General features: G+C 33.9%; 2 protein-coding genes across 2 annotated transcripts; one reads left to right on the top strand and one right to left on the bottom strand.

Moving 5' to 3' along the window:
- The first annotated feature begins 2,130 nt into the window (after positions 1-2,130).
- LOC131607166 (biotin synthase, mitochondrial-like) lies at positions 2,131-4,871 on the top strand. Its single transcript, XM_058879191.1, has 6 exons — positions 2,131-2,571; positions 2,768-2,947; positions 3,492-3,598; positions 3,774-3,979; positions 4,138-4,277; positions 4,416-4,871. Exons 1-6 carry the CDS (start codon positions 2,374-2,376, stop codon positions 4,713-4,715), a joined length of 1,131 nt encoding a protein of 376 aa, XP_058735174.1. The 5' UTR covers positions 2,131-2,373; the 3' UTR covers positions 4,716-4,871.
- Positions 4,872-7,825: 2,954 nt separating this feature from the next.
- On the bottom strand, positions 7,826-23,434 carry LOC131602265 (isoleucine--tRNA ligase, cytoplasmic-like). Its single transcript, XM_058874338.1, has 27 exons — positions 22,716-23,434; positions 22,457-22,522; positions 21,495-21,638; positions 21,167-21,387; positions 20,897-21,062; positions 19,890-20,000; positions 19,132-19,229; positions 17,334-17,412; positions 16,679-16,837; positions 16,260-16,340; positions 15,836-15,969; positions 15,186-15,345; positions 14,934-15,017; positions 14,592-14,804; positions 13,517-13,642; positions 13,222-13,359; positions 12,753-12,856; positions 12,595-12,658; positions 11,803-11,891; positions 11,565-11,706; positions 11,042-11,105; positions 10,820-10,887; positions 9,844-9,966; positions 9,129-9,194; positions 8,633-8,744; positions 8,411-8,502; positions 7,826-8,328 (listed from the first exon to the last, which is right to left on the bottom strand). Exons 1-27 carry the CDS (start codon positions 23,247-23,249, stop codon positions 8,224-8,226), a joined length of 3,543 nt encoding a protein of 1,180 aa, XP_058730321.1. The 5' UTR covers positions 23,250-23,434; the 3' UTR covers positions 7,826-8,223.
- Positions 23,435-26,438: the final 3,004 nt, after the last annotated feature.

Genomic DNA, 26,438 nt, shown 5'->3' with positions numbered 1-26,438 from the left:
AGGCAAGTTAGTGGAAAGAAATAATAAACAATACATTTGTATTCTAAAAGGACAAATAATTCAAGACAAATAAAAATAGGAAATAAGACACATATTGTGAGAGTACTTCGTAGCAAATTATAAGCAAATTTTACTCGGTAACTTATAAGCAAACTTTGTTTATATTTTGCTATAGAAAAATACTTAATTAAGAATAAAATTGATACAAATAAATTAATGTTACATTTAAAAAAATTGACATTTATTTTAGAACAAATTTTTAGGACTAAAAAGACATTTATTTTTAGAGTGAATAAGGTTAAAAATAAGAGAAAATCTCAATACACCCCTTGAATTTCTTAGCCACCTGACAAAATTTCTATTATGCCCCCTGCTTCCGTGGATGCACATCCGGAAGCACATCTTTTTCAAAAAATTTGTTTATTTCCGTAGGTGTATCTACGAAACATGTTAAACCCGAGTGTTTCATTGATGCACCTACAAAACAGTCTGCTGTATTTTCAAATGACATACATTTCACTCAAAAACTCAATTTTTATAACAACAATGAAAAATTCAATTACAGTAAATTAAAGTAATGCAATTTAAAGGAAATAGTAAATAGTACAACAAAAAATACATTGTATAAATCGTCGGCCAATAATGTCGAATACATATATCAAAACCTCGTACATAAATGAAATCAAAATACATATATCATATAAATCACAGGCATCACTATTGTGTGTGTCGGATATCATCCTGCGCCTCTCCGCTGCCTCTGGCCCCGCCTCTGCCTATGTGTCCAACGCGCCGTCTACTGGCTACGGTGCCTTCACTGTCGAGTGCCCACATGTCCTGGCATGATTTCTACGGTACAAAAATGCCTCATCTTCCACCCTCATGATACCATCCACTAGACGCATACCAGCAGATCCCTTAAGGAATAAACCATCGTCAATGCCTGCCCGCGTCATGTCATCTATCTCACGATACCGAGGAAGAACATCTTGAGTGTGGTTCATATGAGCCTGATGAGTCTGCAAAATCTCCTCGTGGGCTGGTATGGACGGTGATCCAGGTGCGATGGGAAGCATGTATGAATGTGACACTCTCTAGTACCAGGTGATGTACACCTCGACGCGGCTCTAATCCCTCTCTAATGTGGTCGTCCGAGCCTCGGCAGAAACCATATGGTGCTCTCAGTCTGCAAAAACCTCATCTAGCTGCCGATGGGTCATGGCGATATGAGCGGAATCAGAAGGGTGCCGAGGTATCGTCTGTTGGTAGCCGAACTGACGCATGACGTGCTCCGGAAGATAACGAACAATGATGGCCGAACTGACAACCAACCGCATAATATAGTACGATCACATCAAACAGAACTATCTCACGGTGATCAGTGTAGCAGTCGTAGTGGACGTCCTCAGCAACCATGCAATAGACAGCGCCTATAAGGATCCGACACCTGGTTCTCTCTAAGATGGCGAAGGCTCTGGCACGCGGCATGTCCTCAGTGTAACCTGACATCTTTCCCTAGCCAATAATGTGGGAAGTGTTGTAGTATCCAACTCTGGAAAAAAACACGGTGATCAAACATACTATCAGAAATATATAATAAACTTTGAGAAAACGTAGAAGGATATAAGATTGTTACCACTAAGACTCTAAGAGGGTACAACTGTCAGCCACAATCCTTGCCTTCTACAGACATCTCTCTCCGAGTCTGTGGTAGGTGTACGCCAGTGTAGCTGCTCCCTAGTTGTACTTATGGACACATGCGATATCCGATAAGTACGTCATGTAAACGACATCTTTGTACATCAAGCTCGTGTCCACAAAGATTTGAGTGCCCATCAAAAATAGTAAGTAACATCAAATGAGAAATGAGAAAGTGAAGAATGGGAAGAGGAAGAATTTGACGCGAATATAACATCAAATGCTTCTATAGATGCATCTACATAAGCTTCTGTATGTACATCTACGGAACAAAACAACGTTAAACAAAAAACAGTGATTCCAAAAAAACATCTACGAAAACTAAAGAACATTTTAAACAACTCCTATAGTGTGTGAGATATCTAAGATGTGTCTTAAGTTATTTCCATAAATAATGTCAATATATCTTTTCTCATTCATTTATTATGTTCAAATAAATCGAACCAATAGAAGTGGATTGATAATTGTTTGCAGAGTGGAAGAGTCAGTCTCCAATCCAATGCACGTTTTGGCGGCCAAATAAAAACACACAATCCCAACAACACCACCTACCCCCATCTTCACTTCACTTCCATTGCCCTCGTCAATATCTATGTTCTTTGCAGATCTACCCAAACATTTTTCTTGAATTCCGAACAAGAAAACAACACCCAATTTTGAATTCAACAAACAACAATGTTTTGGTTGAGACCTATTTTGCGTTCACAACCAAGATCTTCCATTTGGGCATTACACCATTCTTCCTTTTCCACTTCCTCACCCGCTGCAATTCAAGCTGAGAAAACCATTCAACATGGACCCAGAAACGATTGGACTAAAGAAGAAGTCAAATCCATCTACGACTCTCCCATTCTCGATCTTCTCTTCCATGGGGTAACTTTACTACTCTACTACTCTTTTTTTTCTTCTTTTTGTTTTAATGGGTTCTTTTACAAATTTAAAATGAAAAACCCCTTTTCATTTTTTCAGTTAAAGTTTTCATTTTTAAGTGGATAAGACAAACCCACCAAGGAAAAGAGCCATTTTTGTTGGGATTTTGCTGAAATTTTGTTTTCTCGTGATTTATTAGGCTCAGGTTCACAGACATGCTCATAACTTTAGGGAAGTGCAGCAGTGTACTCTTCTATCTGTGAAAACAGGTGGGTGTAGTGAGGATTGTTCTTATTGTCCTCAATCCTCTAGGTATGATACAGGACTCAAAGGTCAGAGACTTATGAACAAAGAGGCTGTTCTTAAAGCTGCAGTCAAGGTAATCTTTGATATGTTACTCCCTGGTATATGATGGCTAATGGCTAAGATCACATTTACGTACATTAGGGCTAAATTACGCCGAGAGCGATAATTTAGGGCCTAAATTGGTATTATGCTAATAGTCAATTTAGGGTCTGTCTACATATCTAGCTTGCTGCCTGATGCTTTTGTTTGTCTCTAAATAATGACAAAGGATCTGGCTCTCTGATGACACTGGCTGGCATGTGTTAATGTTGCATGTTCATATTGAACACTTGTTAGTTTATTGTCAATTTAAATAAAGAAATGTATCTTCATTTGGAAAACATGTATCATGTTTTTTGGATTTTACTGTCAAAAGAAGAGGATTGTGAAGTTGGAATTATAGTCATTTATGGGAAAACCTATCATTGACATTTTAACAACTTCATTCATAGTTTGTTATATATCATGTGCTTTTTATCCTCTGAAGTTCACGCGTGTACAAACACAATCCTTGCATCTTATTCCTTTTGTGGTGCTATGATTTTTATTGAATAATATAAAGAATCTTTTTCTTGTAGGCAAAAGAGGCTGGGAGTACTCGCTTTTGTATGGGCGCTGCATGGAGGGATACAATAGGAAGAAAGACAAACTTCAACCAGATACTTGAATATGTAAAAGAAATAAAGTAAGTCAACTTGATTTTATTTTTCTCTTAATTATCAATTACTATACAAACCTAGGAATCTAGGAAGTTAGGTTTTCTTATTCTGATCCGTTTCATGAACGTAGTAAAAGGTTGGGTTATCTCTGTCAATTTACATTTATATATGATAACACTTGGGTTATCTCTGTCGTTTTAGGGGTATGGGGATGGAGGTGTGTTGCACCCTTGGCATGCTCGATAAAGATCAAGCCGGTGAGCTCAAGAAGGCGGGTCTTACTGCCTATAATCACAATCTTGACACTTCCAGGGAATACTATCCAAACATCATCACAACAAGGAGTTATGATGAGCGCTTGCAAACTCTTGAATATGTTCGTGATGCAGGGATTAATGTTTGCTCTGGTAAGTAATCTTATTGGCTTCAAATACCTTTGAACCTGTCAAGCTTGTCTGTTCTATTCTTTAGTCCAAGATTACCATTTATCAATCATTTTCATTACAAACTCTTATTTCTTTGAAATTTTGACATAATAGTCTGACTAGGTGAGAAATGTTTATAGGTGGAATTATCGGGCTCGGAGAAGCTGAGGAAGACCGTGTAGGTTTGCTACATACATTATCAACACTTCCTACACATCCAGAGAGTGTTCCTATTAACGCACTTGTTGCTGTCAAGGGAACCCCTCTTCAGGATCAGAAGGTGAGTTTATTTAAACTGGTTATTTCGTTAAACTAAAGTAAGAATTGTTGCTTTATTTATAGGCGTCAAATTTTTGCTACCTTAATGTTCCAAGTTATCATCAATGAAGAACTTGACTACTCTGTTCACTTTTTCCAGCCTGTTGAAATATGGGAGATGATTCGCATGATTGCGACAGCGCGTATAACAATGCCAAAAGCAATGGTGAGGTTATCAGCCGGCAGGGTTCGGTTCTCCGTGCCTGAACAGGCCTTGTGTTTTCTTGCTGGTGCCAATTCTATCTTTGCTGGTGAAAAGCTTCTCACAACTGCTAACAATGATTTTGATACCGATCAACTCATGTTTAAAGTTCTCGGTCTTCTTCCAAAAGCTCCAACCTTAGAAGAAGATGAAACTAGCGAGACAGAGAACTATAAAGAAGCTTCTTCTTCTAGCTAAGCTAGTCAACCATTTATGTTAACATTTGTAATCCTTCGTTCTTTGACTGCTCATAACTTCAGATACATTGAATGTTAGGTATCAGTGAATTTGCTTATTCTTAGCTTTGAAGAAAAACTCAAATAAAATAAAATATATAAATGTTGAAAATTGTTATTTCCCAGTCATTTGTTTTCTCATAAACAGTTGGTTGTTGGGGAGAGTAGCTAGTCAGTAATTGGTTCTTTTATATAAGATGCAGTCATTAAATGTAAGGATGAATTTTTTCATCTGTATAATTTTACATTCATCAATATTATACTCTTGAACTCTCATTTCATCATTTTTATCAATATGATTCAATTTGAGTTAAAAAAAAAACTTTACATTTGGTTGCTGCCATAGAGAACCAACTACTACCTACTCTTAGATTACCAACTATTTATGTTTTTGGTATTTAGCAAAGAAGTTGCTTATTACACGTTATGTATTTGAAAATACTATTGTCAAGAAGTTATCTTTTCGGGTACACCTTTTATTATTCAGATACATCTTTATCAACACACTATTGGTTATTAGACGTCTCTATGAGTCAAGCTCTATCATCCTAACCAAAATAGAAAACTCTTAACCATTTGCTTCATCTTTGACATGGTCTCTCCATTCTGCTGATGTTTCATGTTAGATGCCATCATAGTTTCAAGCAAACTTGTATAAAATATTGCATAATTGAAAGTCATCCAATACAAATAACTCGACCATCATGATATTTTGGAGGGCAACTTTGTTGAGGGAATTTTTTTATAGAAAAATCATGACTTTGAAACTCAACAAAAATGATGTCATACGCCATTGCTATAAGATGATTTATTTCAGAGAAGTTCATCCACTTTTCACTCGGTTTCTATTAGAAATCAGAGTTTGATGAATATCATCATATCATTTCTTTCTCATATAACCTCATGCACTTGCTACAAAATGACCACTTTAGAGAAACTTGTCCATTTTTCTCTCATTGTTGAAATATCTGTTTTACTAGGAATCAGAGCTTAACGAATATCACCATATCATTTTTCCCGTATAACTTCTAGTAATGTTTCTTACAAAAAGTTAACTCTTTAATAAGATTATGACACACAAATGGATGATTCTCCTCACACTTACCAAGTAAGGCTAAAACAACGTGAAATATGAAATTACATCTTCAATTTTATCAACATATTTGTGCATAAAACACACCCTCACTAGACGATGACCGCTTACTTGAATTATCACAAGGATTTGATTTGACCTTCTTTGGATACCATTAGTTTTTACAGATTTCACAGGTGGATTCTTATCAATAGTTTCTTGATAAACTATCTCACACATATGCTCTTTAATGTGCAACTTTATAATATAATCAACTTTTACAAGTCATTCTTGAGTCACCTCTCATTCAGCCATAATACACATATTTGATTTACCATCCTTGATCACAATCATCATCAAACCGAAATCTATTTTGGTAAGTGTTATCTTCGTAAATTCATTCGTACATGTTTATCGAGAATGAAAGGATTTTAGACTATTTGCTTTTGTTCATAACATAAAATCTCCCTAATTTGGCGAATTACAATGTCGAATCTTAATTTTGCAACCTCCGTGCTGATCCATTGGAGCATATGTTCACGAACAGTAAACTCCTATTTATTTGTAAATTATTTACCAACATCTACCTTGACATCAACCGATTTAACTTCCATAATTACAATAATTTTGGAAACAACGTCAGGGTGCACCATAACTACGACCAATTATTACAAAATTAAAAATTAAAATTTAACATAAAACAGTTTAGAATTAAACTTCTAGAACAACATGCAACATAATTTGAAACTTATAATTCATACACAATGTTCATTTTATTCTTACAAACAATGAGGAAGGAAATACAAGTACAAAACTTTATATTTCAACTTCTTTTACTTTTTTTTGGTGTGAAAAATCAGAAAAATATGATTTTGAAGTATAAAACTTGATTGAGAATGGAAGAAAATTCTTGTAGGATTTTGGAAGTATGGTGGTATGATCGTGAAATGAAGAGTACATGTAAGATGATGTTATATTCATTTTTTACCTAATAATTCTAAAAATTAACTATCGTATTATCCACATATAGTGAAAAAATAAATACACTATCTTGAATTCTAAATGTGTACAAGGGTTAGTCCAAAACTTAATCTACAAACTACTACTTTTTATTAAATAAAGATGACTTACTTACAAAATGTTTTGATAAGCATGAGTGGAATTTAAAAGTTAATTTTTATACTATTTCATTGGCAGTTTGTAAGTTTTGGGAATAGCAAACCCCAAATTTTATTGTTTGTGAATGAAGAATGTGATCACTAAGTAATTTTAGAGTTGAGTAACTCTCAAATTTCAAATAAGTAAATAAACATTCTAACATTAAAATTGTAGTAATCAGTCAATTTAATCTTTTAAATTTAGAACATAGATATTTAGTCTCTTAAATCAAAAAAATCAATCAATTAAGTGGGTTTTCTCAAATTTTGATTGCACTATTTGATTGGATGCATAAAAAAAAAATTCATTGTCACCCCTCAACTTACACCTAGAACCCCACAATAGCACCCCAAAAGAGATTGCTATTACTTTTATGCCCTTTTAAAAATATTTCCGATGTTTATACGTTTATCAAATCTTTCAAAGATATACCATAAAATTTTGAAATTTCTAAAACGCATTTATTTTTGGAAAAATTCAAAAAATTACAACACTTGTTCGAAAAATTCAATAGTACTAAATTTTTTTTTACTGACCGAATATGAACTACCGATCTTTTTAGAAAATTCAGAAAATTATCAAAGATATCAATTTTTTTAAAAAAATCCGGTATGTTAAATTTATTTTTTTAAAAAACCGGCCAAAATTCTTACCAAACTTTAAAATACACCATCAAATTTTTTCTTTAAGATATTTTTGCCATTATAAAAATATGCATGCGGTATAAATTGAGGGGTGGCACGAGGAATTCTCATCAAAAAATTATTTAAGTTAAAAATATATATCTTTTTTGTTTTGATAGATGGACTAAACTAATCAATACTTCAAAATTAAAGGACGAAATTTATATTTTGTAAATTTAAAGAAATAAATCGACTGATTTTTTACAACTTCAAAAGACTGAATTGCATATTTTGTAAAATAAATGCAACCATACACAAGACGAAACACCTATTCAGATGGAATTGCAACACCCATCAAACTGAGCAAATAAGAATAAAGAACACACAACAAAATATACTAGAAAAAGGTGACAAATCACCATTATACCATCATCTAGAATTCCATTCAAAACTTTCTATCTTTAAATAAGATGTGAGATCCTCTTTACAAAAAAGAATAACTGTGAATTGGCCACCCATTAAGTTAGGGCGTGAGTATATTCTGTGTTTCTAATCTTGCAACCAGATAGCATATTATCTGGATAATGAAGAAATCACAACGAACCTATTGAACAAAATTAGACAGATTTTGCAGCAACATAGTAATCCCCTACGGTGAGAAATACATGCTCACCAAGTACCACTTCAGCTGCAGGTTGCTGTTCAATCGAGTCTACGATTTTCTGTAACAACAGGAAAGAAATTAGTGTCTACAGTTTCACCAAAACAAGAACAGACAAGAGAATATAACTCAATCAAACAAACCTTTCCATTTCCATCCTGAAAGTCAGACTTCAAATTTGAATGATCTCTTGATAGCAGGTAAGTTTGCAAATTGTGTGCAAATTTGGAGTTACCTGTAGCCACAGAAGAACAGTAAGTCGGAGCAACCAAGGATCATAGATGATGACAGATAGAAAGGCATAAAAAATACTATATTTATTGTTGAATGAATGCATGTGAACTTCACTAAAAGAGAAAATAAACCTGAAAATAGTGAAAGAATGGCTTTTTCGTTGAACATTGATGTAGGTCTTGCCAAGGTGATGGAAAACGACATGCTGGAAATCCCATGGAAACTCTCTTCACCAATGATAACCTGCAGTTGTCCAAGGAATTATAAGATAGAGTGACTTGAAACCAAGAAATGAATTATGATCATTTTTTAAAGCGATTTCTGGCATGAATATTAGAAGTTCAGTTGACAATGGTGATAGGGTACAACATAGCTAGAGAAAGTTAAAACATAAACCACGCCATCTTTGTACAAGCATTTTATAATTAAAAGCTAATAGGAAAAAGCTTTGGCTGATATATTGTTAATTTGCAGTAAAACTTAGTAGGAAAATGTAAGTTATCAAAGGAATGTAATGAATAAAAGGGCATGAAAGGGGAAATAACTATCAACAATACAAAGCTGAAGAGAGCACAGAGAATTTCAAACTTCAGGAAATTCTGTTTGTGTCCAAATAAAACAACTTACTGCATGCGCAGGCATCAAAGAAAATTGAAGCAATGGAGAACCAATGGCCTCTCTGATATAGGATTCCTGCAAACATAACATGATAAAGGTACACTATTAGAAAATTTAAATTAAGGGAAATTAAGTAATCCCAAGAGTGTAAAATGAATATTAACTAATAAGTTATCCTTAATTAGAAATTAGAAACATGGTTTAAGACCTACATGCATATAAACTATTTTTGGGAAAAAATAACTTTTTTTACACATAAATGAGAAAGACCTTTCAGGAAGTCCGTAATGTGTACGTGCTAGACTTATTTTTAGGCAATAGTGTATGTGCAACATAATTTACAGTATAGTATAGTGTGATTGACAGTGAGCTGTTTATCAAAATTTGACAACTCTAGCTTTTCAATATTTAAATAGAGCACGGGACATCAATAATCTGTAGTTATTTTACTAGATCAATATTAATATCTTTTATATTTGTTCGACCTAAATTCTGCCACTATTAAAAAAAGTTGTTGGTAGACAGAATCTTTGTGAAACAAAGGAAAGAAAGCAGCTGTTTTCCTAGCCACAAACTTATCTCTCTCTTCCCAACCATAATCATCATTGTTTCATTTATGCAAGATAGTTTTCCATCCTTTAATGTTGTGGCCACCAAACATATGCCTTCTTTTCTGCTTGTAGAAATATGAAGCAATTGACAGTTATTAATATTTAAATTCTACCTGTGATTGCAAAACTCTCTGAGAGATTGATTTATCATCATCCAATGATTGAAAGTAAACCTCCACAGTGTCAGTTGGTTCGAGAGCAATTTTCTTTCTTAACTTCTGAATTCTGTTAACAATCTGCGGGGAAAAAATAATTGATAGATTTAACTTAATTTCAGGCCTTAAAGATGCAATGGGATGCCTAAATTGAGGTAAAGAAAGATAAACAAAGTATAAAGCATAATATATAAGCAAAGATGTAAATATTCACTATTTTGTTTCTTAGGGAAGTTAACAGAATTTATTTGGAATGATATACAAAATAATACTACTAAACAACACACACATGCACAAATAAATAAAAGCCAGTACATTAATGCTATATTACCTTGCTTCTCTTCTCTCTGATAAACTTTTTGTTCTTAATAAAACAAATAAAGAAAAAGCTGACTACCTAGTACCCCCTAAAAGTTTGTAGCTGCTAATGCCACTGTTCCAGCAGCCATACACCACCTTACCATCATCGGGTTAAATTTTGAGGACTACATATTGTCATAGTAAATCATTGTCTAGTATTTATACGTTTGTGCATCAAACCCCATTGGGATAGATAGTCACAGTACAAGAGTTTATCAGTTTATCTTTATCCACCATCACATCTCCTCATCCGACAATTTTATTCTATTTTATAGGAGAGGCAATGGGAATAATTTGCCCATAGAAACTTGGGCATTCCTTTCTAACCATAATAAGCACCAAATATACTACGATGTAGAGATCCGAAAGACCTTTCCACCTTTTAGTCCTCATATAACCGTGAATAAGACAAAATAAATTGATTGAAACATAGTAAGCAGATCCAATGTTTACAAAAAACTATGGAAGACTCCACGTCACAAAGCTGAATGTTTCACTGATTACATCTATGCACTTTATAAAGAATAAGATCAAGGAATTAGCTAGGACATTTCTCCCACGGAAATTACTTTACCTCTCTCGCAGCACCAGCCTCAAACAATGACTCGTCGGGTCGCAAGTCCAATATAACTAAAACATCACCTACAATGAAGACAAAGAAGCTGGTCAAGAAAAAAAACCAATGTTATAGAACCATAATTAGAAATGAGTACAAGGTAGCCTTCAACTCATTTCTGACATCAGTAGTTTCACCAAAGAAGCAAAGGGAGACATCATTAGCTATTAAAATTCTCACCATCCCCAGCAGCATCAATCTCATTATCCGCCATACCATCAGGACGTTTAAAATCACGGAGAACCTGAATAAAAAATATATCATAAGGTCCAAATTAAACAGACCACATTTCAAGGAAAACCCCATGATAAAAGATGCCTCAAGAAATCATTGCTTCAGGTTCTTATAGATTAAAGACTCAACTACATATTTTTACATTTATAGAGTAAAATTAAAAAGGAATCGTTGATGGATAAAATACTTTCTGTTTTGAAAGGGAATACTACTGAAAAATGTTTTTGAAAAACAAGATACTGAAAATTCTTAGGAAAAAATTGAGCTGAATTTCAGAGATGATTATACCAACATCAAATTCTCTCCCAAGGGAATACTAAAGATTCGTACAAATCAAAAAGACAGATTCCACACTAAGGATTAAGAGCACAAACTATTTGGTTATTTATTTTTGTGGAGACAAATACAAACTTTTTACAAATGGAGTCTATTCAAAGAGATTCTCAGTTATCATCAATAAGATTAGCACCTTAATATCAGACAGCTTCAAACTGTGACTTGCAATGACCACTTCTCCAGCTTTTTCAAAAGCCAAAATCTTTTCCTGTGACATTGCTTTGACTTCTTTGGCAACAATGCCCATAGATTTTCCTAGTCGCTTACCTAAAACACTGAAAATTAAAATTAAAATTAAAAATGGTTAGTTGACGTTGTGACATGACAGGTATAAAGGGAAAACTTTTCAGGAAATCATATGAAATGCATACCTAAAGTCAGGCTCGGCACGTAAGGATGCATACTTCAAAGTATCATTACATGGAACAAGGGATCGTATATTGAGTTCCTCAAGTACATACTGTAATGCAAATAGAGACATCAGAATACAATTAGACTGAGTGGAAGCTGAAAATTAAAGAGGCGTATATAACTTGAGTATTTTTTTCAGGTAAATTGTTGGAGAGGGCATAAGGGAAACATGCATACTGGAAGAAAAGATAATCATTAAAACTGAGACAAAAGATTAAAAAACAATAATCACCATAATTATAAACAAGAATGAAGACATGAAAAGAATATTAAAAGCAAAGATCATATGCAAGGAAGCTCATAATGTGTTGTAGGTTCGACTTTTCTTCCCATTTAGAGTGTGCGCCAAACAAATTTTTTGATATGAAGCATCCAATGGAGAGAAATTTGACAAAGAGACCAATCACGTAGGAAGCTCATAATATGCGTTGTAGGTTCGTTTTTTCTTCCCATTTAGAATATGCACCAAACAACTTTTTTAATATGAAGCATCAAATGGAGAGAAATTCGATAAAAAAAAGAACAAACACGCAAAGAGACTTTTTTTTAACATATCATTGTCATCAGAAAAAGTATATATAAAAAGTCAGCTTGGTCAGATTTCTGAGGCTGCAACTATTGAACAGTATAACTGATCAGAAGCATCCAGGAAAAAAATAATTATGATATGAGTTGATCGAATGCAAAAACAGATGAAAAATACTACAGTTACAAGAGGTAAATTGTAACCGCTTGTGACAATATGCAAGTACCTCCTTCAACTTTCCATTAATGTCTTCTAGGAAGTCTGCATCAGGATGCACTATGACCATCTCCCTATATCAGAAAGAAATATGAATTTCTTTATATGAAATCCGAAAAAGGTGTCTACAGACAACTTCTATGTATACATCTTTGCATTTTAAATTACCTGAGTGGTGTTTTAAGAGGCTTGTTATGACGCTCACGAATGTTTCGGGCCAGATCAATAATTGTCATCATCCTTGAAACACTTTGCTCAATCCGTTCTCCCCCCTGAAAAGTCATGCAGCCAAATAGGAGATGGTATATTAGGTAGCTGTTATATATCTAGAGCACAACTGAAGTAAGAACCTCAATTCATATTAGGCTGCAAAATCTAATTGCAGATAAAGAAAAGAGAGGATATGAAATCATCCATTAAAAAAAACTTAAATAGGAATATGATGTTCCTAAGTTTATTTTGAATCAACTTTGCATGTGTTATGTGGTGTAGATCCTTGTTCATCAGTCAGTTTCCAGAAAAAGCAAACAATTACAAATGACCCAACTGAATAATGTCTTTCTATCTGTATTCAATAATAGATTGCCTAGAAGAAAGCAGTCAAGACTGCTATCTATTGACTAAAATGTATGTATACCTTGCCTTCTTCCTCGGGAAAACTGCAATAGTGGATGCTCTCCTCTGATCCTTTCGATGCTTTTCGCATATTTTGATAAAGTACCTCAGTGAAAAAAGGTGTAAAAGGAGCCATCACTTTACAGGATAACAAAAGCACCTGAAAGAATTCACATATATCAAATTCCACACCTATTCTAGTGTAAGGAGCCATCACTTTCAGGCCCATTAAGAGGCCTGAAAAGGTCAGGTTGTAACTTATAACATATTGCATCAAATTAACCATGGTATATAACATAAATTAATCACAAACATACATTGTATAGAGTTGAAAGTGCTGTTCTGCAGTCTTCTTCTCCAGTACGACCTTTCAGTCTCTTACGGTTGAACCGTACATATATATTTGTAAGGTTATCAAGAAACTTTAGAAGATACGGAACCACCTACAAAATGATTTCCAGACTATGTTAACATGTAAGCAAATACTTCAAACATGGCAATAATAATTATATCATGCATCTAGCAAAAGTACAATAATCTCGGACAGTAAATCTCACAAACATGCAACAATTTTAGCTGAGGAAGTACTAATGCCTTTCGCAAGTAAATAAATTTGAATTTAACATTAATGTGAAAACTAGAAGACATATCAAACTGGTAAGGCAGCTAGTTCAATTGGTTTGGCTACCAATAAGGTATAATACAAAACAAAACAAAAATGTAGATAAATAAGTTAAATAGTAACCTAAAGATAGTACAACAGCTAAGTACATTTAATAACTGATTGGTTGTTATATTTTTTTAAGATATTTCTGTTATGTGTAAATACAGTATAGTTCAGAAACAAGAGCTAGAACTGTTTTGAAGTATTTAATTTTAGATATACATAGTTTATCTTTAAACATAATTTAAGATGGGGCATTATAGCAGCCCTTGATCCACGTAGCCAACACCATCTGGTGAGAAAAGGCCTTTTTTGTAAGATAGCTACTTTACTCTCATATAACCTCTCAGGATTATAGAAGAGAACAGTATGTCCATTCTTTTAAAGAAGTTTTTAATGACATCAGGCTGTCCATGGATGGATCTTTTAAAGAGAAGAAAATATAGTGGCAGCACTCAATATAGGCTATTCTTTAGTACACTCGGTCAAAGCAGAATGCTCCTACAGTACTACATTTAAGGCATAGTTTCTTTTTGGTGTGCTGCTCTTGCGGTTACAGGAAAAGCTGCCATGTCCAGTGTGCAAGACATTGCAGCCTCCGTTAATCTTTCATATTCCTTGTATTATCTTTCTACTTTTGGTAGGATATATTATCATGTCCGAAATTGTATTTTCCCTTTAATAAAAACATTTTCTATTCCAAAATAAGGGATCAACAGAAGCATCACCGTATAAAGGCGGTAACCATCCATTTCTTGCCGGACAAAATGAACAAGGCTTTGTGTGGCTGAGTTGATCCACTGGTCAAGAACATTTGATGACTTCTGAAGTGTGGCCTGGTCAAGAAGTACAAAAGGTGCTAGACCCTCAACCTCAAGCCTCTTTGTATTTTGAACAAGGAACCTATATGCATTATACCAGGGAAGGAAAACATCTCTAACCTACAAATCACCACAATGGAATACCAGTTGATCAGCAAAATGAATGGAGAGCAATTAGTAAAGATAAAGTTAGTTAAATTTTAATAGAAAAAAGATAGCAAAAAATAAATACAGATGGATGATACTGACAACACCATAAACTCCTTCCTTCTTGAAACGAAGTGGCTCAGCACGCACAACAGGCGAGTTTATAAGGTACAATCGCAAGGCATCCTATCCAACAAAAATAACATCATAAAAGTGCTTCATATTGTGAATCAAACTGTATTGAAGTCATAGCCATAACTAGAAAAGGCAGGCAAAATATATTTTTTGATATGACATGCTAATCCTCAGAAAAAAGTTACGAAACCAAAAAATAATTAACATTTAAGTTCTTACCGCTCCATAATCATTAATAACATCCATGGGTGAAGGATAGTTTTTCAGGCTTTTGCTCATCTTTTTTCCATCTTCCGCCAGGACAAGCCCATTGCAAATTAGATTCCTAAAGGCAGGCTTACCAAATAATGCAGTAGCTAGCACCATTAGGGTATAAAACCTGCAAAATAGAAAAGCATAAAACTGAAATACACAACCAAAATCTTAAATACAAGATAATTTGGCACTAAAAAGTAGAAGGAACTGAAATAATTTGCCAAGATAAAGGATACAACAACAAAAAAAGTATTTTCCCGCTGGGTGGAGTTAGATGCATGAATCTAATAATGACAACATGTCCTAGCAAGATAAAAGATAATACTACTAAGTAAGAAATAACATCATGAGTAAATAAAAATGCCGCAACAATCATGTATCCAGAAGCATAGTGGTCACCCACATGGCACATGGTAATATGTGGAGGCAACCCCTTCCCTGGTTTTAATTTGGACACAATAGAACACCTAAAAATGAAGGAGCAGCTAAAATTTTAAAGATTTTAGAAAAAAATGAAGATATTGAGAATAACATTTCGAAGCAAAAAGTAATTCATAACTAAAATGGCAAACAGGCCTTTGATAAACCACACACGTGAAAATAAAGAAACTGACCAACCACGGGTTTGATCCAGTCCTTCAGCGACAAAATGGCCAGGAAAATTCTTCTCAAACAGCTCAACATTTTCAAAAGGATAATGAATATACGCATAAGGCATGGACCCACTTTCAAACCAGCAGTCAAAAACCTGAAAGATGAAACATTTGGTCCATAACAAAGAACAATACCTTTAGCTACTAATTACTATTGTATTCTTAGAGTATCGATAAAAAAATATCTCTACTTAAATGATTATCGACGTGTTTTAGTTTTCTATTGCAAAAAATAAAACTTGTTGGGTCAACTTAGCCAATGTTAGATAGCATTTCAGTTTTGACAACTTGAAAGAGTAGACAAAAAAAAATAAAACTGTGATTAGGAGATTATGAAACAACTGATAACAACATTGAAAAGGAACTATGAATCAGCAATTTTTACATCATCAACACGTCGAAGCACACGGCCACTTTCACTTTGAATTGTAATATGATCAATGTTGTGCCGATGAAGGTCAGACACCTGTAGAAACCATAACAAAGGGATCAGTGATATTTTATTAATAATATGGCAAGAGTATCCATGAGAGCTCATAAGACAAATAGAACAACCGTTTTAACAAAACTTATAATAGCTTGAACAAACTTGAATAGGAGAGAGCCACTTCGGAGCAAGTACGTGTGTATCTACTACTATTCTTGAAAAAGTATAATGCAAAATCTACACCCCTTCCATATTACCAAACAAAGAAGAAGTATGCAGAAAATGTTGAACTACGCGTGTGAATTCATGCAAACAAAATCAATTGAAAATGACATGAATCCTATACAATTTCAAAAAGGTGAAAGGGTGATTCTAACCTTTACACCTGAAAGCTTTTCAAGTTTTGCAACAGAATCTATGACAACTATTTCTTTCTCATCCTCACTAATCCATATAGGGAGAGGGGTCCCCCAAAATCTACTTCGACTAATTGCCCAGTCTCTTGCATTTTCCAGCCAATTGTGAAATCGCTTATCCTGCAACACGTAGGAATATAGAAACATTTACCAAAATTATAGATTACATAAAATTCATAGAGCCCTAGGAGATGTTAACGGATAAGGATGCGTTTATGAACACCGCTAAGTGTTCCGTGCCTGGATTTTTTTTGGAATATTCCACAACTGAATATCTTTATTAAGCACCATATACTAGTTTATCATGTAAGCATTATCGTATCCTCCATCTGGATGATTCCTCATTGCACTCCATAACAAACATTTACCTTTAGTATGTTATTGATAGGGCATAGTAACCCGTTTCAACTACTAACAAGTCAGCTTCCAATTAATAATATATTAACATATTTTTCACAGAAATAAACTAGTAATAAAAACATTTTATTTTTTATATTATGAATTTATAACAATTAACATTGGCTTCGTAAAGAAAAAGGAAACAGTAGTAACAAGATCAAATAATAAGTAAGCAATCAAGGAGAATAAATTGGGATGAAGCGCAAGACTATGGTACCTTGACAAAATCAGGGACCCAGTAAGTCTGTTTATTGTTTTCCAACAATTTCTCTTTCAGCAACTCCACTCTAACAAACCTATAGCGAAATAGCATGACAATGTTGGGTTAAATTAAAAAACAGGCTAATAGATGGTCACCGCCAGCATCAAACTGCATAAAATTACACCGAAAGCAAAAAGCGTGCAAACTGCAAAGTAGCTATCACCGGAAAAATATCAACATGATTTCATTATTAGGTAAACAAAAATCATGTAAAACTACTAGCATAACATGAATATTTACAAAATTAATTATTTCAAAAATAACAAATTTCACATTTCATTTGTAGAAATGCAGATTAAAATCATTGACAAAAGGACTGCATTATTTATCCCAAGAAAATGTTTACTTCCTAAAACCATGAGATAAAAAAATGAAAATAGAACTTTATAGAAGCTTGAGATAAAAAAATTAAAAAAACTTATTCTGTTTACACTTTGTCTTCATTCCACAAAAGCACAAAACTTAAGGAGATTGTGTATTTGGTTGGAGCAAACAATTATTTTAAAAAGCTATTTATTAAAGCACAGTTTTTCAGTTGGGTGCTTCCGCTTAGTTTGGATATGGGAAGAACAAGGAAGGAAAAGAGTATGAAAATGGAGTCTTCTAATGTTTGGATCTCAAACGAAAAAGAGGAGGAAAGCTTAATCTTAGAGGGCCCACTTATAAGATATGTTCTGTGCTCTTCTCGGCAGAAAACAGAATGAATGAGACAGCTGAAATAAACATTCAGGTAAGTAAACCTGCTCCTTCAGCCTTAAGCTCTATGATTTTCCTCATTTTTAAATACTTTATTGAAATCCCAAAGACAGACAAACCTGCTTTCTGTCTTACCCTGTTCATTACTCTTTCCTCGGCTTCTTTAGATTTTTAACAAGTACAAATAAAAATTACATGGAAACTCGAACAAACCAATGCTTCATCAAGATGAGCAGAATAGGAACTACAAGAGATGCGGTATGGAACTTGGAAGTATGAATATGAACATACTAATTATTTGAGGTAAAATTTGACAGGGTAGCAATGTTGGATTGGATCTGAAAACTAAATTGAGACTGCACTGTGTCAGTAGACAGTGGCAATGTGTTCCTTGGCTAATTTGCTTGAAATGCTGCTATACAGTGATTATTGTTTGGTAAGGCATGTTTACTAACTTCTCCAATATGTTAGAACGTGTTCTCCATGCAACACCTTAGTCTTATCTAGATTAGCAGCTATGTACCATGAAAAGTAAATACAGTATGCAAGATAAACAAGAATACTGCTGAAGAAAAAAATGACAATTAACTAACAAACATGCCACAACATGGATACACCGTCCTATGATAACAACTTTCTATCATTATTTCCCATTATGCCAAAAATAACCACTCTAATTTATACCATAAGTGAAGTATAATATCAACTTCCGAATGAAGTATAATATCCGGAATTATTTGTATTTTTAATATCACATTCCATAGAGGAGAAAATGAAAGAAAAGTGAGCACATGCAACATTAGCAATTTTTGTTCAGGAGAAAATGAAAGAAAAGTGATCACATGCAACATTAGCAATTTTTGTTTGAGTAATACTTGTTCGATAATTCAATTACGAAATTAAAGTAAATCAAAGCTAATGCATAGAATAGATGAAGCTTTTATTTTGCTGACAACGCGTGAAACTAGGTAAGGTCTGGCAAGAAAAATTGAGTCCTATGTATCTATTAGCTAAATGTAAAACAATGCAGAGTTAAATCTTGGTCAAACAAACTTACCAGCTTGGAACAGCTCTGTAAATGAGTGGGGTATCAGATCTCCAACAGAATGGATAGGAATGAGTAAAAGCTCCAGACTTAAACAACCTACCCTTTGCCTAAGGAAAGATGAAACAGGAAAAGAAAATGATTAAAATAATCCAATCAAAATAAAAGTTTAACATAAACATTACTCAACATACACTCAACTTCTTCTGCTGAATAGTCTCACTCAAATACTAACATAAATACTTGGTAAGTTGGGAGTAATGTATTAGGGTTCCTTCACAAAACAAGCAAAAAAGCGAGAAAGCTTTTTTTAATTAAATGTTATCCTGTTCACTACATCAAGTTTATCGTATTTTCTAGTATACTGCCCATGCTAAAATACCAACCCTTTTATTTTGTTTCACCTTTCTACTCTCCTAACTGTTTTTTTATTATTAGAACAACAGTGGGAAAGAAAATAATTATCAGTATTCAATAACGAAGGTACTAATGATCATTTTACAACTGTTCCAGGTAAAATTTGAACATTGTACCTCGAGCTTACAAAGTCAAACTCTAACCACTGAGTTGACATCTCTTGGACAAAAATAAGGGCTTTCTTTCCCAATATTCTCAACTCTAAAGAACAGCTATAAATTTCTAAATGTGTCAGTACTGGAAAAAAAATATGGGGAAAAGAATTACATTCACCGAGTCACATGACAAGATATTCTTCCAAATTACCAGTGCCTGTACTATAAATCACTCCAAATATTCTATATGTAACACACCTTCACTGCTTCAATGATATCCTTGTCGGCTTGTTTGATATAGCACCCACTAAAGTCAGTAATTTTTTCAGTAAAGCAGCCATCATCATCAACAGCTACAACAAGTTTATCCTGCAAGCCAATACAACAATTGAGTAGTGGTATTGGGAAGGGATAGTACTGCACATCAATAAACAACTGATAAATCTACGAAAGTAACCAGAGAAACAGAAATACAAATCCTACAATTATGGGACAATAAGTCAGTAGCATACTAGCACCGTAGCATTTTATTTTATTTAGGCATTGGAGCATCTTCAAAATAGGAAGATTAATAAACAAGAAAGGTATTTCAGAAGTAACACATTAGCACCAACGTTGTTCGTGCAATGAAGTGACAGAAAAAATCATTAAAGATGCAGCACGTGATAAAATTTGGCATGATATAAGCAGATAACGCACCAACCTATTTGGTCAATGGCATATAGAGGCCCGCCACAAAAGCACTATAGCGGTATGGCCACTACATCGAAGTTTAGAGAAGCAAATACAAGTAGTTTATAACATGAAATAAAAGTTAAAAAACAGAAAAATTCACAACATTAAAGACATATTCATAACTAATACTCGAAGTTCATTGTTACTGTTACCAATATTCAAACTCAACAAAAAGCAAAGATTTTTTAGTTTCCAAGGCCTAAAGTAACTCATCTGAGATTATAAAAAAACACAAGTGATTCTTTTAACGGAATCACTATTATCTCCATGGTGAGGATGGCCACCAAATAGTTGCAGAAAGGACCACAAAGCACCACAGGAAAGCTGCATGAGGTGAGAAAGGGAGATGACAAGACAAGAGGACCCTTTTTCGTTGTCATTCATAGTATTAGGGTGAAATGATCAAAAAGTCCAACAAAAACAGAGGGAACAGCTATATTTTGAGGACAAATAACAACTACTTCAAAAAAAAAGATACACATATTAAGACATAAAAGGCAAGTATTATGCACTCTGGTTGAAGTAAATACCTTACTAATAATTTGATTCTCAATGCAAACACGAAAATCATCTTCACCAAAAGCAGCGGCACAGTGGACAACACCGGTACCGCTATCATCAGTTACATAATTGTCGGCAACAACTCTAAAAGCTGTTTCAGATAGCTCGTTAAAGTAATCAAATAATGGTTCATACCTGCAGAACATGTCATTATATAAGTCTGGCAACATAAAATTATCTTACTGATAAAGTCAAAACCAATATAAAAGATGAATGTAGTATAGGTAATAACTGCTTACTTCTTCCCCACTAATGAAGCCCCTGTGAATTTCTCCAGCACATCAAAAAAATCTAATACGTTATCAGCCTTGCCACTTGATGTGCCCTTGTTCTTTGCATTTTTAGGGACACTAGCTGAACTATTAGCAACAGCCTCTTTGGGCTTGTCCTTTGGGTTATGAAGTACAGACAGACGAGATTCGGCAACTATATAAACTTTACCGGTATACTTATTGCGTACCTGATTTCATTTGCTTCAATAATTAGATTTCAAGGAAAAGAAGAGGGGCCAATAAAAAAGTGTGCTTCTACATGCACACTTACATCTCAGCACCTAATTTAACTGACCTTCAAATAGGTAAAATTAGCATTAATGCACAGAGCAAGATTGCTAGGAAGAGTCCATGGCGTTGTTGTCCAAGCCACGAAAGATGCACCATCTGGATCGCCCAACAACGGAAACGTCATGAACACTTCAGGGTCAGATACATCCTGTACCAAAATAGAATTTTAGATGTGGATTGTGGATATCCAATAAAAAACATGATTTTGAAACCAACTTCATAAAAAAGCAATTGTATTCGAATATCCTTACTCCAAAAATGTTAGTCAAACATGATTTTGAATGTAAAATCGACTTCATAAAAATTATTTTGAAATGAAATCATCTGTGTTCAAATATCTTTACTCCTACAGCAATTGTATTAAGAGCCTGTTTGGATGGATTTATTTGAGCTTATCTACTTCCATAAAATTTGTGTCACTATTTGGAGACTTAATCAGAACAGCTTATGACATTTTTCATACATTTCTTTGAACTTATTTTTATGAATTCTTCAAGATAGCTAATAGAAACAACTTATAACATATATAAAAACAACTAAAATTTATTTTATCTTCTGTTATAAAATAGCTTATGCAAGCTTATTCATAAGCGCTTGTTTTGATAAGCGTTATGCTATAAGCTACAAATGAGCTGTTTATCCAAACAGGCCCTAAGTTAAACTTAATTTAAATTTCTCAACCAAAAACTGTGTTTAATTACTTCTAGTCAAACCAGGGTTTTGAAGTCAAATATAATTCTACTTTCAGAACAACCATACACTTAAATGATCAAAATCAAGTTTGTGACTCTAAATCTAAACCCACTTTTGCCTATCACATTTCCGTAGCAACAAAGCATATTAATCAGGTAATAAAAGTAATAACAAAACATAATATGAAAATACTTTCCAAGTAATCGCAACTGCTAAAACCAAACAAAACAAGAAAAGAAGGTAAAAGCTCACAAGAAGTATGAAATCACTAACCTTATAATTCTGACCAGCCTCAAAATTAGAGAGTGGAGTTTTGCAACCAGTACTATATGGCATGACCTACAACAAAATTCACAATCAAATGGTGCTATAATCCTTCTAAATGTACGTTTCGAAATGGCCACAAATTCGACAGAATCACATAATGTCAGCAACATAACTTCAAAATCAAAATGACAGTGTGATTCCATCAAATGCACAGTCATTACAAACATGCATGATAATGAATGATAGTAACGAAAATTAGGAATACCTTAAAACCTTTATAAACAAGGTTTTTCGCATAAAGCTGAGAAAAAACCCACCAAACAGACTCCATAAACTTAAGATCCATAGTCTTATAATCATTCTTAAAATCAATCCACCTCCCAGTCCTCGTAATAACATTCTCCCATTCAGAAACATACCGCGTCACAATACTCCTACACTCCTCATTATAAACCCCAATCCCAAGCTTAAGAACATCCTCGCGCTTCTTAATCCCAAGCTTCTTATCGATCTCGTTCTCGACTGGCAAACCATGACAATCCCATCCAAATCGGCGCGTGACATGGTGTCCGGTCATGGATTGGTAGCGCGTGACGATGTCCTTGATTGTGCCGGCGAGAATGTGGCCGTAGTGAGGAAGACCGGTGGCGAAAGGAGGACCGTCGTAGAAGATGTACTCGGGTTTGTCTTTGGTGAGAGATAGCTGTGTGTGGAATGCGTCGATTCGGGACCAGAAATCGAGGATGGTTTCTTCTTGCTTTGGGAAAGCGAAGTCTTTGCCTTCGCAGACTTCTTCCATGGCTGCGTGGTTCTGAGGTTTGGATTTGGAGAAATGGAGAAATGGGGGAAAATTCAGACGCCGCCGTCAAGCTCTGAGTCTTAGCTTAGATAGTAACAGTAGTAGTAGTATCAGGGTTTTGCTGCTTCGATGGTGAAGGAAAAATGGTAAGTCTATTTTTTCTTTTGTGAATTTTGCTTTAAATTTTAATTTGGCTACTACGCGACAGCGATGACATTCGATCTTTCGAACCTTGAAAAAAAAATATTTTACTTTATATTTTTTACCTCAACTAGTAAGAGAGCTTGAATACATGGGTACCAAAGAATTTATCTAATTTAAATTATATTATTGTATAAATAATTAAATATATATATATATATATAGTAATTTAGAATTTTTAAATAATAATCTACAATATAAAAAAATTTATGTTCTGGAAAAGACAAAAATGTCTTGCTACCTCAACAATGCTCTACGTGGATAGTTTCAGTAACTTCCTTTCATTTTGTTTCTGTCATATACTTCCACGTCTTCTTCTACTTTTCGTTTCTCATTTCTAATTTTTGGGATTTCAAATTTTGAATCTGGTTGCTTTAACTTTTGGGATGTTTACTTTTCTTCTTTCCATATCCATTTTGTGAACTATTCTTTCCCCTCTCTCTTGTCAAAAATCTCCAAATTATTTTCCTCTTTTCTCTCTCACGAAATTTCTCTCGATTCTTTGTTCTTCCTTTTTTACTCATGTTTACGGTTCATGTTCGATGTTAATTTTCAAACTGCTTTGGTTTTGTTTTTGATTTAGTGTTTGTTGTTTTAGGTTTGGTGATGTTGGCTCATGCAGAATGGGAAGATACGACGGCGACGCGATTTCTGATGGCACGTGCGGCGCCTTCGTGACCTAAAAAGGAAGTTGGAAACGGAGGGTAACCTTTTGACACTACTACAAGTTGAAACTCATAAAATTAAACCGAATGGAAATTGCGTTGGTGAAAAAATGAATGTGTAGCTGTGGGAAGACCGGATCAGTATTGAGTGAGTATATCTTGATTCTTCATGCCAGTTCAGTTATATGTTGCCGTGAAAGTGAGTTTCGTCTTTTGCTTACAAACATGGATGTTCTTGATAAATAAATTGAAGGAACTAACCTCTCAAGGTACATCGAAATTTGGTTCCTACTGATGTTAGTAATGTTTATTCTCTACAATATCCTATCTCCTGAGGCTCAAACTGCTTTATGTGATTATTTCGTGTGTAGGTCTTGAATTTTTAGGTTTTGTTATTAACCATTCATGTGCTTTGATTATTAGTTTAGTTATTAACTATTTTTTAATGATTGTTGTTGTTGATTTTAACAAACCATTCTTTGTAATGGACCCGTTCTTTCAAGGGCTGGCATTGCATGTATTGCAATGGTGCTACTTGATTCAATATGTTGCAATGAATTAGGTATGTTTAAGCATCAATTTGTTATATTAAGTTTTCCAGGTCTATCAAACACGAATGTAGTCCTATCTTGAATTTTAAGATTTTAAGATTTGTTCTGAATTTTAATTTTTTGTATAGATTTGTCCAGATATGTTGTTAAGTGTGTCTGCAGTAATTTTTCCCATGCTAACCATTTATGATCACGAGTTGGTTTGATCTAGATTTATAATGTTTTTCTTTACCACAACTTGTTCTATTAAGGAGTGGAAACCAAAGCGAACTGGTTCTATAATATCGGTAATGTTCTTGCAGAATCTTGGGACTGCAACATCAGTTATGACATTATTAAAACACTTGTAATTGCTTACTTGCTGCATTTTATTTTGCTATAACTAACCATTATAATTTGTTTTGTTAAGTTTAACTTATTATGTAAAGTAGAACAAAAAGAAATGTTGCAGGGTTACTTTGTTATCCTCTCATGGATGTCGGTTTATTTCAAAAGCGTTAGTACACGATATTCTTAATCAACGCATGATACCCAAACAATAATTGTCAGTAAATTGATGCAGATACATCAAACAGGAGCAATAACTGGACTATATGGAACATTGACATAGTTTTCGTGCGCTAATTGAAGTATCACTGTTGAATTGGTTATGTTGTAATTTTGTATTTGTGCATGTTATTATACCATTGACATAGTTTTCGTGTTGTAATTGAAGTATCATTGTCGAATATCTATATATCAATGACACATAATCATATTAAATGACAATTTAGACTAAAAACTTCTAATACAATCTCAAAATTATTAAAATTCAATTTAAAGTTTGTGACGAGCATGCTATTCACATGTCAAACTTCTTGAAATTTATTTTTCTATTTGACTGTGATAAATTGTTGTTCATCTCAATCTTTGTCGAATAACCATTTGAACATCTTTTTCATTGTTAAAGGGGTTAGGGAACCAGGGGTGAGTTCTCTCAAAGAACACATGCTCTTCCATTGTTGATATGCACTTATTTATTTCATAGGGCTAACTTACTGGTGTACTTTTCAAAGGACAGAGCAGTACATTGTTTTAGAATATTGCGTTGACGGGGAGTGTTAGAATGTTTATTTGCTGCAGATACATTCTGGTTTTAAATGTATTCTCAATAAGAGGAATGTTAGTGACATGTTCTCCATCTATTATCTTCTTGTTTATATATCTTCCTTCCACTAAATGGTGAAACAACCTTTTGTGTATCCAGGTAATAGGATACTTCACGTATGGAGTTAGGGGAATTTTTGTTACCACATTTACGTTTTGGAGTGTGTTTGGCCTGCAAATTATACCTTCTGTTGTATATAAATAAAGTGCAATTTTACTGGCTTTGCAACTTGCATGTAGTGTTTTGGTATGTTTTTCAAATATTTTAATGAACATATATATTTTCGTCATCTATATAATAGTAGTGAAACGTGGAGACATGTTAGGCACTTGAGTTCTCACTCTTACTTGAGCTTACAATTTTAAATATTGGTTAAAAGAAAATTATAATATATGTTCCGATAGTAATGCTTATTTATTTATGATGTAATTGATTTGAACGCGTCTTTAACATGTTGGAACTTTTCTAGGGCTAAAAGATTATTACTTTTGTGTGTATTTGTCTATACAAGATGATATATATCTTCCTATTATAATAGAATCAGGTTTAAGTATTCAAGAATGAATAATAGTGAGAGAAGCCTGTATTATTAATACATGATAGGAAATATGATATGTAGACTGAA

This window comes from Vicia villosa, linkage group LG5 (assembly GCF_029867415.1).
Source record: "Vicia villosa cultivar HV-30 ecotype Madison, WI linkage group LG5, Vvil1.0, whole genome shotgun sequence".
NCBI lineage: Eukaryota > Viridiplantae > Streptophyta > Magnoliopsida > Fabales > Fabaceae > Vicia > Vicia villosa.
This window is presented reverse-complemented; position numbering and strand designations above follow the sequence as displayed.